At 41.1% G+C, this 12,556-nt stretch overlaps 1 protein-coding gene across 3 annotated transcripts in view; it reads right to left on the bottom strand.

Moving 5' to 3' along the window:
- Nucleotides 1-11,143, bottom strand: part of dnah6 (dynein, axonemal, heavy chain 6) — a 33,347-nt gene extending 22,204 nt beyond the window's left edge. For 2 of the 3 annotated variants that reach the window (XM_028954812.1, XM_028954814.1), the window contains exons 1-26: nt 10,882-11,143; nt 10,313-10,638; nt 9,734-9,913; nt 8,672-8,949; nt 8,302-8,569; nt 8,090-8,224; nt 7,810-7,915; nt 7,449-7,563; nt 6,989-7,148; nt 6,394-6,489; nt 6,207-6,317; nt 5,666-5,746; nt 5,455-5,575; nt 5,170-5,321; nt 4,932-5,084; nt 4,369-4,620; nt 3,752-3,880; nt 3,367-3,480; nt 2,986-3,129; nt 2,567-2,722; nt 1,603-1,653; nt 1,423-1,515; nt 1,214-1,333; nt 921-1,101; nt 524-620; nt 67-295 (exon numbers count right to left, since the gene is read on the bottom strand). In XM_028954812.1, the coding sequence (XP_028810645.1) occupies nt 67-295; nt 524-620; nt 921-1,101; nt 1,214-1,333; nt 1,423-1,515; nt 1,603-1,653; nt 2,567-2,722; nt 2,986-3,129; nt 3,367-3,480; nt 3,752-3,880; nt 4,369-4,620; nt 4,932-5,084; nt 5,170-5,321; nt 5,455-5,575; nt 5,666-5,746; nt 6,207-6,317; nt 6,394-6,489; nt 6,989-7,148; nt 7,449-7,563; nt 7,810-7,915; nt 8,090-8,224; nt 8,302-8,569; nt 8,672-8,949; nt 9,734-9,913; nt 10,313-10,537 (3,747 nt within the window). In that variant the 5' untranslated portion in view covers nt 10,538-10,638; nt 10,882-11,143. The remainder of the gene's footprint in view (nt 1-66; nt 296-523; nt 621-920; nt 1,102-1,213; nt 1,334-1,422; nt 1,516-1,602; nt 1,654-2,566; nt 2,723-2,985; nt 3,130-3,366; nt 3,481-3,751; nt 3,881-4,368; nt 4,621-4,931; nt 5,085-5,169; nt 5,322-5,454; nt 5,576-5,665; nt 5,747-6,206; nt 6,318-6,393; nt 6,490-6,988; nt 7,149-7,448; nt 7,564-7,809; nt 7,916-8,089; nt 8,225-8,301; nt 8,570-8,671; nt 8,950-9,733; nt 9,914-10,312; nt 10,639-10,881) is intronic. The other variant, XM_028954813.1, reaches the window with a different exon arrangement.
- Between the last annotated feature and the right edge of the window lie 1,413 nt (nt 11,144-12,556).

The following is a 12,556-nucleotide window of genomic DNA, read 5'->3' as shown; positions in this document are numbered from 1 at the left end:
GAAGTTATTAACATGCTGAGGACAGGCACATTGAAACCATAGGGGGATGAAACTGAGAGAGCAGACCTTCTCTCCTTCTGGTGACACCATGGCCAGGATGTCATTACTGTACAGTTGCTGTGCCTGGTTCTGATGTGTAGCACTCCCTTTGGATTCATCATTGGATTTGGACACCATGGCAAACTCCAGTCGTGAAACAGCATCAAAACACTTCCTGAGGTGGGGCTGCACAGCCTGTGGGTTCCGGGTCTGAGCCAAAATCTCCAGAAGCTCCTCATTTGAAAGAAAGTAGAACCTGCCAGACACCAACACAAGGCACAACAGCCCCATTCAACTCATAATTGTAAATTACATTGTTAGCAATACTCTGAAACAAACCACAAGGATACAAACACCCAAAAAACATTCTAGAAATATTTACAATAACACTGCGAGTCAAATTAAACTTGGCATCCTAGAGCCAATGTTTTAAAATCCCTCATTAAATTGATATATGGTTCATGAAATCTCATGAAAAGCTGACCTTGGGAAGATGACTCTCTTGGACTCAAGGTATGCTTCTAAACATTTCTGAATCTGATCCAAAAGTTCATTATTATTCTGGAAAGTCTCCAAACGTCCTGCAATGCCAACATATTTCTTTGTTTGTTTATTTATTTATTTCGAGTTTTTAGAGGTGGAAAGTAACAATTTACATTTGGTAGTTTTTATACATGTACACTTTTTCTTTACTGAATAATACAGTATAATAGCCTTATAAAATCCTGTGCTATAACTACTATAAAAAATTTAAGACCATTAATTTTACTTGTACTTGAGTATAATATCGTTAATGTAAGGGTGCCTCTAATTGAGTGTAACATATTAGTACTCTTTCCACCTCTCAAACACTGTCTGACATGAATTTCATGATAAGAAACCTGTCTGTGTAGCAGCTTGTAGGGCTTTGGGATATTGGCTGACTGCCCTCATGATCTGCTTCCACGACTCATCCACTTGTGCAAACATCTTAGCCTCATCAGGGAGCTGCCTTTGGATGTCAGGAGCACTAAAGATGCTCTCCAGATATAACCAGTTCCTCTGGCATGCCAGCCACTCTTCCTGCATTAATGGGGTAGAATTTCACCACGATCAGGGTTATATTGGTCTTTATGATGTTGTGTGCCGGGGCTCTGAGAATGTAGCTTGTAAGCCTTAATTCAGCATCAATTACCAGGGTCTGGCTAAAAAGGGTTAGCTGTTTTTGCCACTCCAGAACTTTGCCCTTCAGATGTGCCACGTAACGAGAGGAGGCCACTGTCGCTATATTCATTATACTGTCTTCCAGCAGCACCTAAATACACACACAAACACAAACGGGTTACTTTTCTGTAACTACAAAAGTAGTTCAGAGCAGATAGAATGAGTTGTGTCCTTCTTTACCTGAATGTCATCTGTGCTACCAAGGATGAAAGCATCTTTGGAGTCACGATGGGGGAGAACTACAAACTCAGTTGTCTTCCAAGAGTCAGCCACCTATTGGGTGAATTCAAAACTAATATAATAGGAGCTATTACAAGTAAATATTATGTACACATCAGCACACAACCCCTTGGTACTCACCTTTTTAAGGATATTCTCAAGTGACGCTTCGCCAGATGCTTGCCCAGAAACCTATAAAATAATGAATCATTTTGTAAGAACTTGTTTTTTCTATTCATTTCATATAATGTGATCACCCTTGAATTTTTTCTAGATACGCTTGTACACAGTTTTTGAAGGATCTAATGGCAGATCCTTCGAAACATCAGATGTTACTTGCCTAAAGGCTCCCTCAAATCTTTCTATCTCTCCAGGAAATCCCAGACAGACACTAGATGACACTGAGATCAGAGCCCTGGGGGGCCACACCATCACCTCCAAGACTCCCTGTCGTTCTTTAAGCTTAAGATAGTGACATTGGCTGTATGTTTGAGGTCATTGTTCTATTGCATAATTAATTTGGAACCAATCACATGCCTACCTGATGGTATTGCATTTCCTGCATTGAGAAGACTACAAGGAACCTCCACTACTCTTCACTGTTGCCTGCAGACATTCATATTTGTACCACTCTCCAGGCCTTCAGAGAACAAACCACATTCTGCTACAGTCAAATATTTAAAATTAGAAAAGTCCAGAGCACCTGCTGCAATTTTTCTTAAACAATAAATTCCATGTCAGAGGATTGCCTGTTTTCCTTCACTAAAACCACTTCTGGTCAGACAGTAGATGGGTGTACCTCGCTCACACTGGTTTCTGCCAGTTCAGAGCTGATGCCACTGCTCGTACATCTGATTTTGAAGGGAAGTAAGCACAGTACTGTATGTATCCTTACATCACAGGGACTATTAACATATACTGAATAAATATATTATAAAAATCAGATGAACTTCCAATAAATTGCAAAGGGATTCATATAAAAATGATTGCAGCATGCATATACAGCAATAGTAGGAACTTTCTGGATGTAATAGGTACCAAGGTAAACTGAAAAGAGATGTACTTGGATACCAAAAGTAATAGTAGGGGATGAGGGTGGTCTGACCTCCTGGATTTCCAAACTGAACTTGAAAATGTTCAGCTCCTGGAGTGCAGAAAGAGTAAGTGAATTCTCCATCAAGTTGGTCTCCACAATGGACTCTATATACTCCCAGTGCACAGACTTCAGAGCTGGATTACACAGGTCGGTAATCACTGGCAGCTAGTGAGAAATCACATCACAAAAATCCCACATGATGATTATGAATGATATGTATCAATGATGCATACACAAAAGAAGGGCTTAAAGAACAAAAAGTCCCATCTGCTCCCGCCCCATTTGTGTACTTGAAACACACCACATTATACATAAAAATCGGAAGCAACTTGCTGACATGCAAAGACTGAATAGCAGTGAACAGCAATTGTTTTTTTCCCCACAAGAGCCTGGAAGGTAAAATCACTTATACTGCACACATTACAAACCTTTTCCCTCATGCTCCTCACTTGCTCCTTCAGCTGGGGCAACAAAGTGTTGGGTGGCAGTCCTTTTTCTAGTTGACTCACATATTTGCCATACTTTGTCACCTGGATATTCAAAGATTCTGGATCCAGGGCATCAAACTTTGTCTAAAACCACAGATGTGAGATGATGAAATGCATGATGAAATTCTTTGCTAGGTTGAAATCATGATATTTCAGATGATGCCAAATGTAGGTGATATGACAAAGCCACACTACACTATAAAAGTAACTACAGACGACCATTTATACATTGTTCTGTGTCAGTTCTTCCAGAATTTGGCATTCTCCACACAAAGGATTTCAAACAGATAAGGCAGATTGGTCAATTAGAGGAACCCATACCTCCATCCAGCCACTTTGCAGGCCCTCCCACTCCTCCAGAGCCTGCCACAGCAGCTGCTTCAACTTCACTTCAGCAGCCAGCTGCTCCAGCTCTTCATATTTAGTCACGTCCACCTGCCAAAAACACATTCAGAAAAACACGTCAGACTTCATGCAGCCACATGTTTATCCTTGTTTATTCTACGACATATGCCCAATAACACAATTGATATAAAACATTTTATATTAAGCAAGTATGTTAAGCCATGACTTGGTCAGCTGTAATTGGCAAATGTGGGAAATATTTAGAAAGGAAATACAGATTGGTTTGTGTTTAAACAAGCTGAAATAAGAACTCTTGCAAAAACACAGGTATTTGCTGCACTCTGGTGGAGAGCTGCATTACCTTGAACTTCCTCTGGTAGGTTTTGTACTGGAAGGCCTGTTCCTGCAGTTTATCAATGGAGACGTGTATCTCATCCAACAGCACACGAACTTCATACTTGTCTGCATTTACATTCAGGAGCTGTGGGTTCTGAATAAAGAGAGTAAGAAATTAGCCATGAACTGTGGGCATGGCTACTTGAGCTGTACATAACACTAGAGACTTGAACAGAAGACAAAAATGTATGACATTTTATGCACAAGCACAACAAACATCCAACATTGTAGTATCTTGTTGTTGTAAACATAAAAAAATATTCAACAAGTATTAATTAATGAGTTTCAGAAAGGAAAAGTCTGTTTTTGAAGAAAATACAAATTTTTGAAGAACAATGAGTTTCGTTTGCTCATATAAATGTATTGTGATTGGTTCCAAAGGATTGTGAGTCTTGGAAATTTTGCAAAAATTCACCTTAATTTTAAAATTAAGCAGTCACATTTTAAGAGCTCATTCAAGCCCCATTACAAGTCCCATTTTGTTGATAGCATGAAAAACCAGTGTTTCTCATTCACTTCATATTTAAGTTGCTTTTGATATTCTGAGTTTTAAAAAAAGACAAAATCGAGTGGTTGTACTACCTGTGCTCGCTCTTTGACACTCGTGACCTCCTTATTAAGTGCAGCAATGTCACGCATAAGATGCTGGCAGAATTTCTCCATGTAAGTGTCCCTCTCGCCCACTGCTTTGTTAAAGGCGTTCTTCACTGTGCTAACAGATGGGAGGAGAGTGGTGTACACAGCCAAATCTTCAGGCGGCGTAGGTATGGAGTGGCACTTCATCAGGCTATACATCTGGGACACTGTGTTAGTCTGCTCGTCAAGGGCATCAATCTGATACATGTAGGAAAGAACATACATTTAGAGTTTGTGTCTTAAGGCTTACAGGTATATACTGTAATGTGGTATTTATCCCATGAGTGCCCATATTTCTAAAACGACTTAATGTGGTATCAGCTCTGTACTAATAAGATTATTTTTGTTTTTCAGATTCAGTTTCTTCATTTATCTCTTTGTGGTCTTCTTCACAGCAAATTTCCTTCACTAAACTTATTAGTATAATTAAGGAAAGGAATTGATCTTGCAGGACTTTTAAGACTGGAGTGATATATTTAATGAAATAAAAGAATAAATCACACTCGTACCCTGCTCTCAAACCTTTCTATGAAGGTAAGTGAGTTTACATATTCAGCAGTTGATGTGGGAACAAACTCCAACATCCGTGTTGCATCCTCAGCCTCAGTTATAATAGCATCAAGTGTCCTCCTTGCCAGTATGGGAAGCATGTCATTGATGACCTGTGTGAAATTTAGAATAACAGTGGATGAGACACAGTTCTCTACTTCATGGATTAAGCTACAGACTGTATTCTACACATCACACCTCCAGACAGCGGAGGAGTGAAGGGAGCAGTTTGCTTTTAAGATGGGTGGTGTCCACCAGCAGCATTCCCAGATTCCTTTTCTGCTTAATGGCCACCACTACCTGATGTTCCCTATGGTACTTCTCCAGGTTTTCTGCAAAGAAAGCCAAGTCTAGAGAAACATGCAAAAACACAGCCTGTTAGGTAGGCAAGAAGACTGCAGAGGGTGTTAGTTTCCACAAAATTAAAGAAGGTTTGTAGATAGGTTTGAAGTTGCCTTCATATTGTGAACATGAAGATACTACCATGATCCTGCTGTCTTAGCTCATTTAGGTCCAGATACTCATTCTCCTCATAAAAAACATGCATTGGTTCAAAAGTATGCGCATACGTGTTTGCAGCATCAAAGGCAAGCTGAAAGTTTTGCTGAAAGATTAAAAAACATCATTAGCACAGTGTTTTTGGAATTCAGATTTGTAGGATTTGTAATAATCTGAATCTTAAGGTTCCACAAACCTTGATTTCAACAATGATGTTCTTTAGGTGTCTGTCATCCTCAAAAATGGCTTCTAAACTTGGCCCATCTGTACAAATGTTCTACACAAATAGACACACAGCAGCACAATAAATTACACAAACGGGCTTTACTGCAACTTCTACATTTGAACATGTAGTAGGTACATTGATAAAATCCCCAGTGGTAGTAAAGAGTGAAGCACTGTAAGTAAGTAGAACAGCTTCAATGCATGTAAACACAATTGTAAAGCATCCACCCCCCCCCCCCCCCTTCCCCATCCTGTATATATTTAAAGTGAAAAAAGTGAAAGTGAAGTGATTGGTATTGTGAAACACTGCAGCACAGCACACGGTGACACAATGACACCCTTGGTGAGCAGTGGGCAGCCATGAAAGGCAGAGTGTGGGGATGAGACTGTACTCAGTGGCACCTCAGTGGAACCTTGGCGGTGCGTTTCCGCCAACCACTTCCTTATTTGGTAGAATATAGTGGGTCTAGTTCAAAACAGTATACAATGTTCTTCTTTCTGTAGTGCCTCACCTCACTGCTTATAGCTGGTTGTGTGATGGCATTAAAGTAGGAGTCAGGAACAAGAGGCTTTAGAGCAAGTACTGTCTGCTGGAAACAGGAGATAATCTCTGCAATGTGTTCCTGTTCAAACGAATAATTCAATCAATACACATTCATCTGTAAATGTCACTTTTAAGTGTAGGAAAGATGTACACACCTCAAAATCATCCAGAGAGGGTTGGAAAGACAGGGTGTGTTTCTCTAGCTTCAGTTCAGATGTGAACATGGGCACCAGAGGGATCTCAGCACTGGACTAACTCACAAAAATAGTTTTTTACTCAGGGGGTGTAATAAATGTAGTTTTTGCAAAAACATTTTCCCCAATCATTGTAGTGTATTACTCACTTCCTGTAGACATGCTAGATATGATGAAATATATCATTGTACTATAGCATTTTTGAAAATCTCATTACAGAATTTTATTTTACCTGCTGCTGTGCTGACACAATAAGATAATATAATACATAATACACTACACTATATATTTCATGTTTGTTTATTAAGATTTAATCTTATTTATGTCATCATTATTATGTATTTTATACATTTTACATGAAACACGACTCATAAGTTTACCTGTATATACATAATAGAATTATACAGTATTGTGTTGTTCTGTATTATATGCTGTATATGAGTCTGCAACATTTGTGCACATAAATAAACTCAACAAACTTTATATGGCAGCAAAACTAAAGGAATGGGACGCAATGCTAGAACAAACAGTTAAAAATGATCGACTGCTCTACTACCTCCTTGTCTGTGGCCTCTGTCCTTGTCCAGCTGTGGATGAGTGTGTCAGGAGGCGTGCATCGAACCTGCTCCTCCAGCATGCTTAACAGCTTATTGATGGAGTTCACCACCAGGAGATGCATGGTGTTTGCTATCAGGTAATCAACCAGTCTGATGAATCTATACACGGGGTGGGCAGTGAAGGAGAAAAAGTAACAGACACATAAGCCCTCATGATGGGCACACTTTAGAATTTAACTAAAGTGTTCACGGCTGCTTTTTTTTTCTGTCTGCCAAGCATCACATGCTATTATAAAGACAGCAGCTGTGGTGTGACACCACTGGCAGAATGGCATGCTGGTTCTCCTTTCACTCCTTTCATTACAAAAGTGCCACAACTTGGTACAGACAATGCTTGAATAAATATGTATAATTATGAGAGACCAAATGAAATGCTCCCCACAAGTCTTTTAAACACACCTGGTGAGGTGTCTGCAGTGGGCTTTCTTGAGGATTCGTGCCATGTGAGGCATCTGCTTCAGAGGGCCTTCATCCAGGAGTTTTGGCCTAGGAGAATTTTCAAGCCCCGCCTCCTCTATTAAGAGAGATATCAGGTTAATCTGCAGCTGTTTCATAGCCAACAGCTTTAAGCGCATATGGCTGAAAATGCATTTTGTTAACACAGTCATGTGTCTAAGACATAAGAACTTAATTTCAGTCGACCTAAATCAACCTAAATTTCATATATTAGAGAGTAGCATATTCAGTTACAGCTTTTGAATTAAATACCCTCCAAGTCTACACTGCATGAAGTTCATATGTCATGTATGTATGCGTTTACTTGTGTAATCTTCTATGTTGTACCCAGCCTCCAGCATAGCTGAATGGCAGGCGGTGCCAACCACCTCTTTCACCAGCTCCCTGAACTCTTCCAAACGCGAGGAGACCTGATCAACAGCAGGGAAGCTCAGCTTTAACTCAAACTTAACTTAAATATACACACATACATACTACAACGTTCATTTCTATCTAAATTAATATAATGCAATATACAAAGGAATTCGAATCTAAATCTAAATTAAAACTTTTTACAACTAAGGAAGTCATGGGTGTGTATCCACCTCATTTAACACTTTGTACTGTGTTCTCTGGAACTCCTCAAGGGTGTAGGTATGGTTCTCCTCGATGAAACACAGCCCCATGTCACTGACACGGCAACACATCTCTCTGATGTCAGTCAATGCTGGACTCAAGCACTAGAACAGAAGATGAGACATATTTCTAGCTCCAAATCTGATCTCACAGATGCCCTCTGAGTTTCCCAGTTGCTGACCTCATTGGCAATGAAGAGCTCCTGCTTCAGAGAGTGCCGACACTGGCTGATCTTCTTGGACCGAATGTTGCTCCTCCAGACCCAAAAGGCCTTCCACTTGCGATACTGTGCAAAAGTCGGTAAGCGCAGGAGGCTGCAGTGGTACCGGTACTCCTGCTCCCATCGGTGCAGAAGCAGAAAGTCCATCTGTCCGTTGCAGTAGTGGATGATGCCAGAAGGACTTATGGTGTAGTAGTGTGACTTGTCGACGTGCTCAAACTTTACAATCCTGTCAGGTTTTTAACGTTTAGAAAGCATGTTCACGTGCTTCTAATAATTTGATGTCGTGAAACTGGCAAACATGCAGGGTATCGATGGAGCGCAGACTTACCTGAGGTTGTAAGGGTCATAATGAATGGACGATTTGGGAACAGCTGGAATCAGGTACATAAAACCTAGGTGGGGGTTATTACAGATCACTGGAATGATTTCAGGAGGAGAGCGTAATCCAGCACAGACCACTGCTTCTATGGACCTATACAGTAATGGAACAGTTGAAGGAGGAGAAGGAGTCTGACGTCTGGGTACTGTGGCAACACTTCGACCTTCGGAGGAACACGGCCTTTGGGGTGGGGAGGGGGTGCAGAGCCGAATCTGGGTGGGTTGCACCTAAAAGAGTGATCACATAGGAAGGAACTGTTAATACTGTGATGTTTGCCACCAATTTAGTGCTAACTAGTTTCGGCCCAATATTGAATTTGACAGTGTTGATTATTTTAGCACAAAATTATCTTAATTATTGGTCATTTCTAATTAGTTGAGCAGTGCCTCATTAAAATATGCAGGGATTATTTTTATCGCTGATTTGGGACTGATATAGCTCATTCTTTCGTTCTTACTATAGACACCAATGGCAATAGAATTGATTGATGGGCAATTTGGGGGAAAATATTAATAATAAAGGATATTATTTACCCAACATGGGGAATTTAACATTCTAGATTTGGTCTCGCTTGTATGTTTAAGAGGGCAATTCTACTACTGTCAAGCCTTGTCAGACCCCTGTTCTCTTTGACCTTGCCATGTTATGTACTTAACAAAAAAAAGGTGAAATAACTGAAAAAATGTTTTATATTCTAGTTTCTTGAAAAATAGCCACCCTTTGCTCTGATTTGCTCTGCTTTGCACACTGCCTTCACTCTGCGGTCCAGCTCACCCCAAACCATCTTGATTGGGTTCAGGTTCCGGTGACTGTGGAGTTCAGGTCTCCACTTTTTGTTAAGTACATAACTCCACATGTGTTCATTCATAGTTTTGATGCCTTCAGTGAAAATCTACCAATTTAATGGTCATGAAAATAAAGAAAACACATTTAATCATCAAACTTTTGGCCTGTACTGTACATTGCAAGTGAAAGTCAGAGATGACACTCCAGCAGCAATGGCCATCCCACCTGTTGCCTCTTCACATGGTCTGGAAGCTCAGGGAGGTGAACTGTTGATGAAGGCCGTCTCAGATCAGAGCTTCCCAGATGGTGCACTGCTGCAGTGTCTGAGGTGGCAGGCTGCCATCCTGCACTCCGATTCTCTCGTTTGTCCTTGAACTTTTGTTCCTGAATCCTCTTCAGAGAAGGCTTAACACAAGAGAGAAGATTTAGAACCTTTCACAAAAATAATCAGTTTCAAGCTACAAAAAACAACATCAACTGGTTCATGTTCCATTTAGCTTCACTGAAGTAGTACTGGTGACAGTGACAGTAATGAAGTAAGTATAGATATACAACCCAGCTACTGGGGATACATGTGACAGTGCATTTATTGGTGCCGGATCCCAAGCCCGAGTAAACAGGGACGTTTTGCCACGTGGAAAAACAGAATTTGGGAGGATTTTAAGGTTTAGCAAATCTGTACATGCAATTTGGAAGGTGAAATAAGAAAGAAACATGCACAGTCTTCCAAAAAAACTCGAGAGCTGGCGATAGTTGTTTGTTTTGGACCTCAACTTGCCCTGACGTCTCACGGTTGCTGCTCACCAGAATGTCCGGCTGCAGGAGTCTCTCGGCCTCCTCTCTGAGCCGCTGCTGCCTCCTGGTGACCCCCGAGAAGACCAGTGTGCCGGGACTCGGCCGGGCCGGAGTGGGAGGCGCAGAGAACAGGCCTGCCCTGAGACGCTCCCAGTTCACTAAGCCTGGTGGCACATCAAGGGACGCCTGTCTCTTGTCCTCTTTATCAGAGACTGGCAAGCCTCGAGGATACATGTCTCTGTCCTCAGAGTACCATAAATGAACATACAGAAACACGCAACTGGTGTTTGGTTATTTCAATAATATTTATTTAGTTGTTTGTCTGTTTATGACGGCTGCGAAGACACAAACGAGGGAAGAGACATTCTGAGTTTTAAAATGTACTTTGAATTGACAGTTACAAATAACAAAAAATGAAACTCATGAAAAAGCAAGATTAAATGGATTTTGTAAATGTAAAAATTGGAAGCAGCAGGATTAATAAGGGATGCAATTCAGTCCGAAGTGTCGTTCTGGGTGATGATTAAAGCTGGGAACCGTCATCTAACTACCATGAGAAATTAAAAAAAAAAACTTACTCGACGACGAAGCGAGCCGATGTGGTCATTTATACCGTGTAGTCAGGGGAAATGTTTCAGAATTGAAAGACGATCACAGGTCTTTTCCTCGCGCGTCTCACGTGTTTACTGTCTCCTAGCAACGCGCTCACACCACTTCCTGGAAGCGCGGGAGCGCGCGTGTCCGGGAATAACGTGGGAAGTACGGTTGATGTAAAGAACGGTCTTTCCCTGACAGACACGGCGCTACATGAACGACCCACCATGCAGTGTGTAGCAACGGATTAGCTCAAGCTAACCAAACGAAGGATCGCGACAGAATGAAGAGATAACAAAACCAAACAAAAAGTGAAAATGCACACACATTACTTCTTACTTTAACCAGGGGCTGAGAAGTAGAAACAGCGTCTGTCAGTGAACAGACAATGTTTCATGTCAGAAGACGTAATGAGTTACATCTTTACCGACGCTTGTACGAGTAAAAAGTCAAGGTAATATCTGTAAGGTAATATCTGAAAATAGCCTGTACCGTATGGAATCAGAAAACTTTCCTAATCAAACAAAAAAAACCATAATATTTATTAATTTGATTGTTTGATTAAGAGGGCTGCACTAGTAAAAAGTCTTGAAAGTGAAGTGATTGTCATTGTGAAACACTGCGGCACAGCACACGGTGACACAATGAAATGTGTCCTCTGTATTTAACCATCACCCTTGGTGAGCAGTGGGCAGCCATGACAGGCACCCGGGGAGCAGTGTGTGGGGACGGTGATCAGTGTCACCTCAATATACTTTAAGAAAATGCATTAATGCTGATTTTAAATGATTTACTTTGGCTAGTCATCCTCTAGAATCCCAAAATGTTTGCACTACTCACATGTTCTAGCATAATTTCACACTTAACAGCTCATCTCCCAATGCGTAGTTCATTAATATTGTTAATAATAAGCCACTTTTAATCTTATTAAGATAACCGAACATCTATGTGTTTATTTATGGTATTTTTGTTTGATTAGGAAAGTTTCATTTCAAAATTTCTGATTTTGGCATACACCGCCCTGTTTTATATTTACATTTACATTTACATTTACGGCATTTGGCAGACGCCCTTATCCAGAGCGACTTACAACATGCTTAAGTTACCATCGATGAAGAGATCAATTCCGGTTCACTAGGACCCCAACTATGAATACAATCTTTTTATTCACTCTGTTGTAGATTCTGTACACAAGTTCGACAACAAGAAAGTTACAAGTTAATCTAAATATTCTTTAGAGAGGAAGGTCTTGAGCTGTCGTTTGAAGGTGCTCAGTGACTGAGCTGTTCTGACCTCGAGGGGAAGTTCATTCCACCACCGAGGGGCCAAGACGGAGAAGAGTCTAGATGAGTGTCTTCCTTTTACCTTCAGAGATGGAGGGACCAGGTGAGCAGTACTGGAGGCTCGGAGTATACGAGGTGCAGTGCGAGGTGTAATAAGGGCTGTGAGGTAGGATGGTGCTACTCCATGTTTGGCTTTGTAGGCCAGCATCAGTATTTTGAATCTGTGCCAGTGGAGGGAGCGTAGCAGAGGGGCGGTGTGGGAGAATTTGGGAAGGTTGAAGATCAGTCGTGCTGCTGCCTTTTGTATGAGTTGTAGAGGTCGGATGGTGCATAGTGGTAGACCAGCTAGATGGGAGTTGCAGTTGTCCAGTCTTGA

The sequence above is a fragment of the Denticeps clupeoides genome, chromosome 15 (assembly GCF_900700375.1).
Source record: "Denticeps clupeoides chromosome 15, fDenClu1.1, whole genome shotgun sequence".
In the NCBI taxonomy this organism is placed as follows: domain Eukaryota; kingdom Metazoa; phylum Chordata; class Actinopteri; order Clupeiformes; family Denticipitidae; genus Denticeps; species Denticeps clupeoides.
The sequence above is the reverse complement of the archived record's forward strand: the minus strand, read 5'-3'. Positions and strand labels throughout refer to the sequence as shown.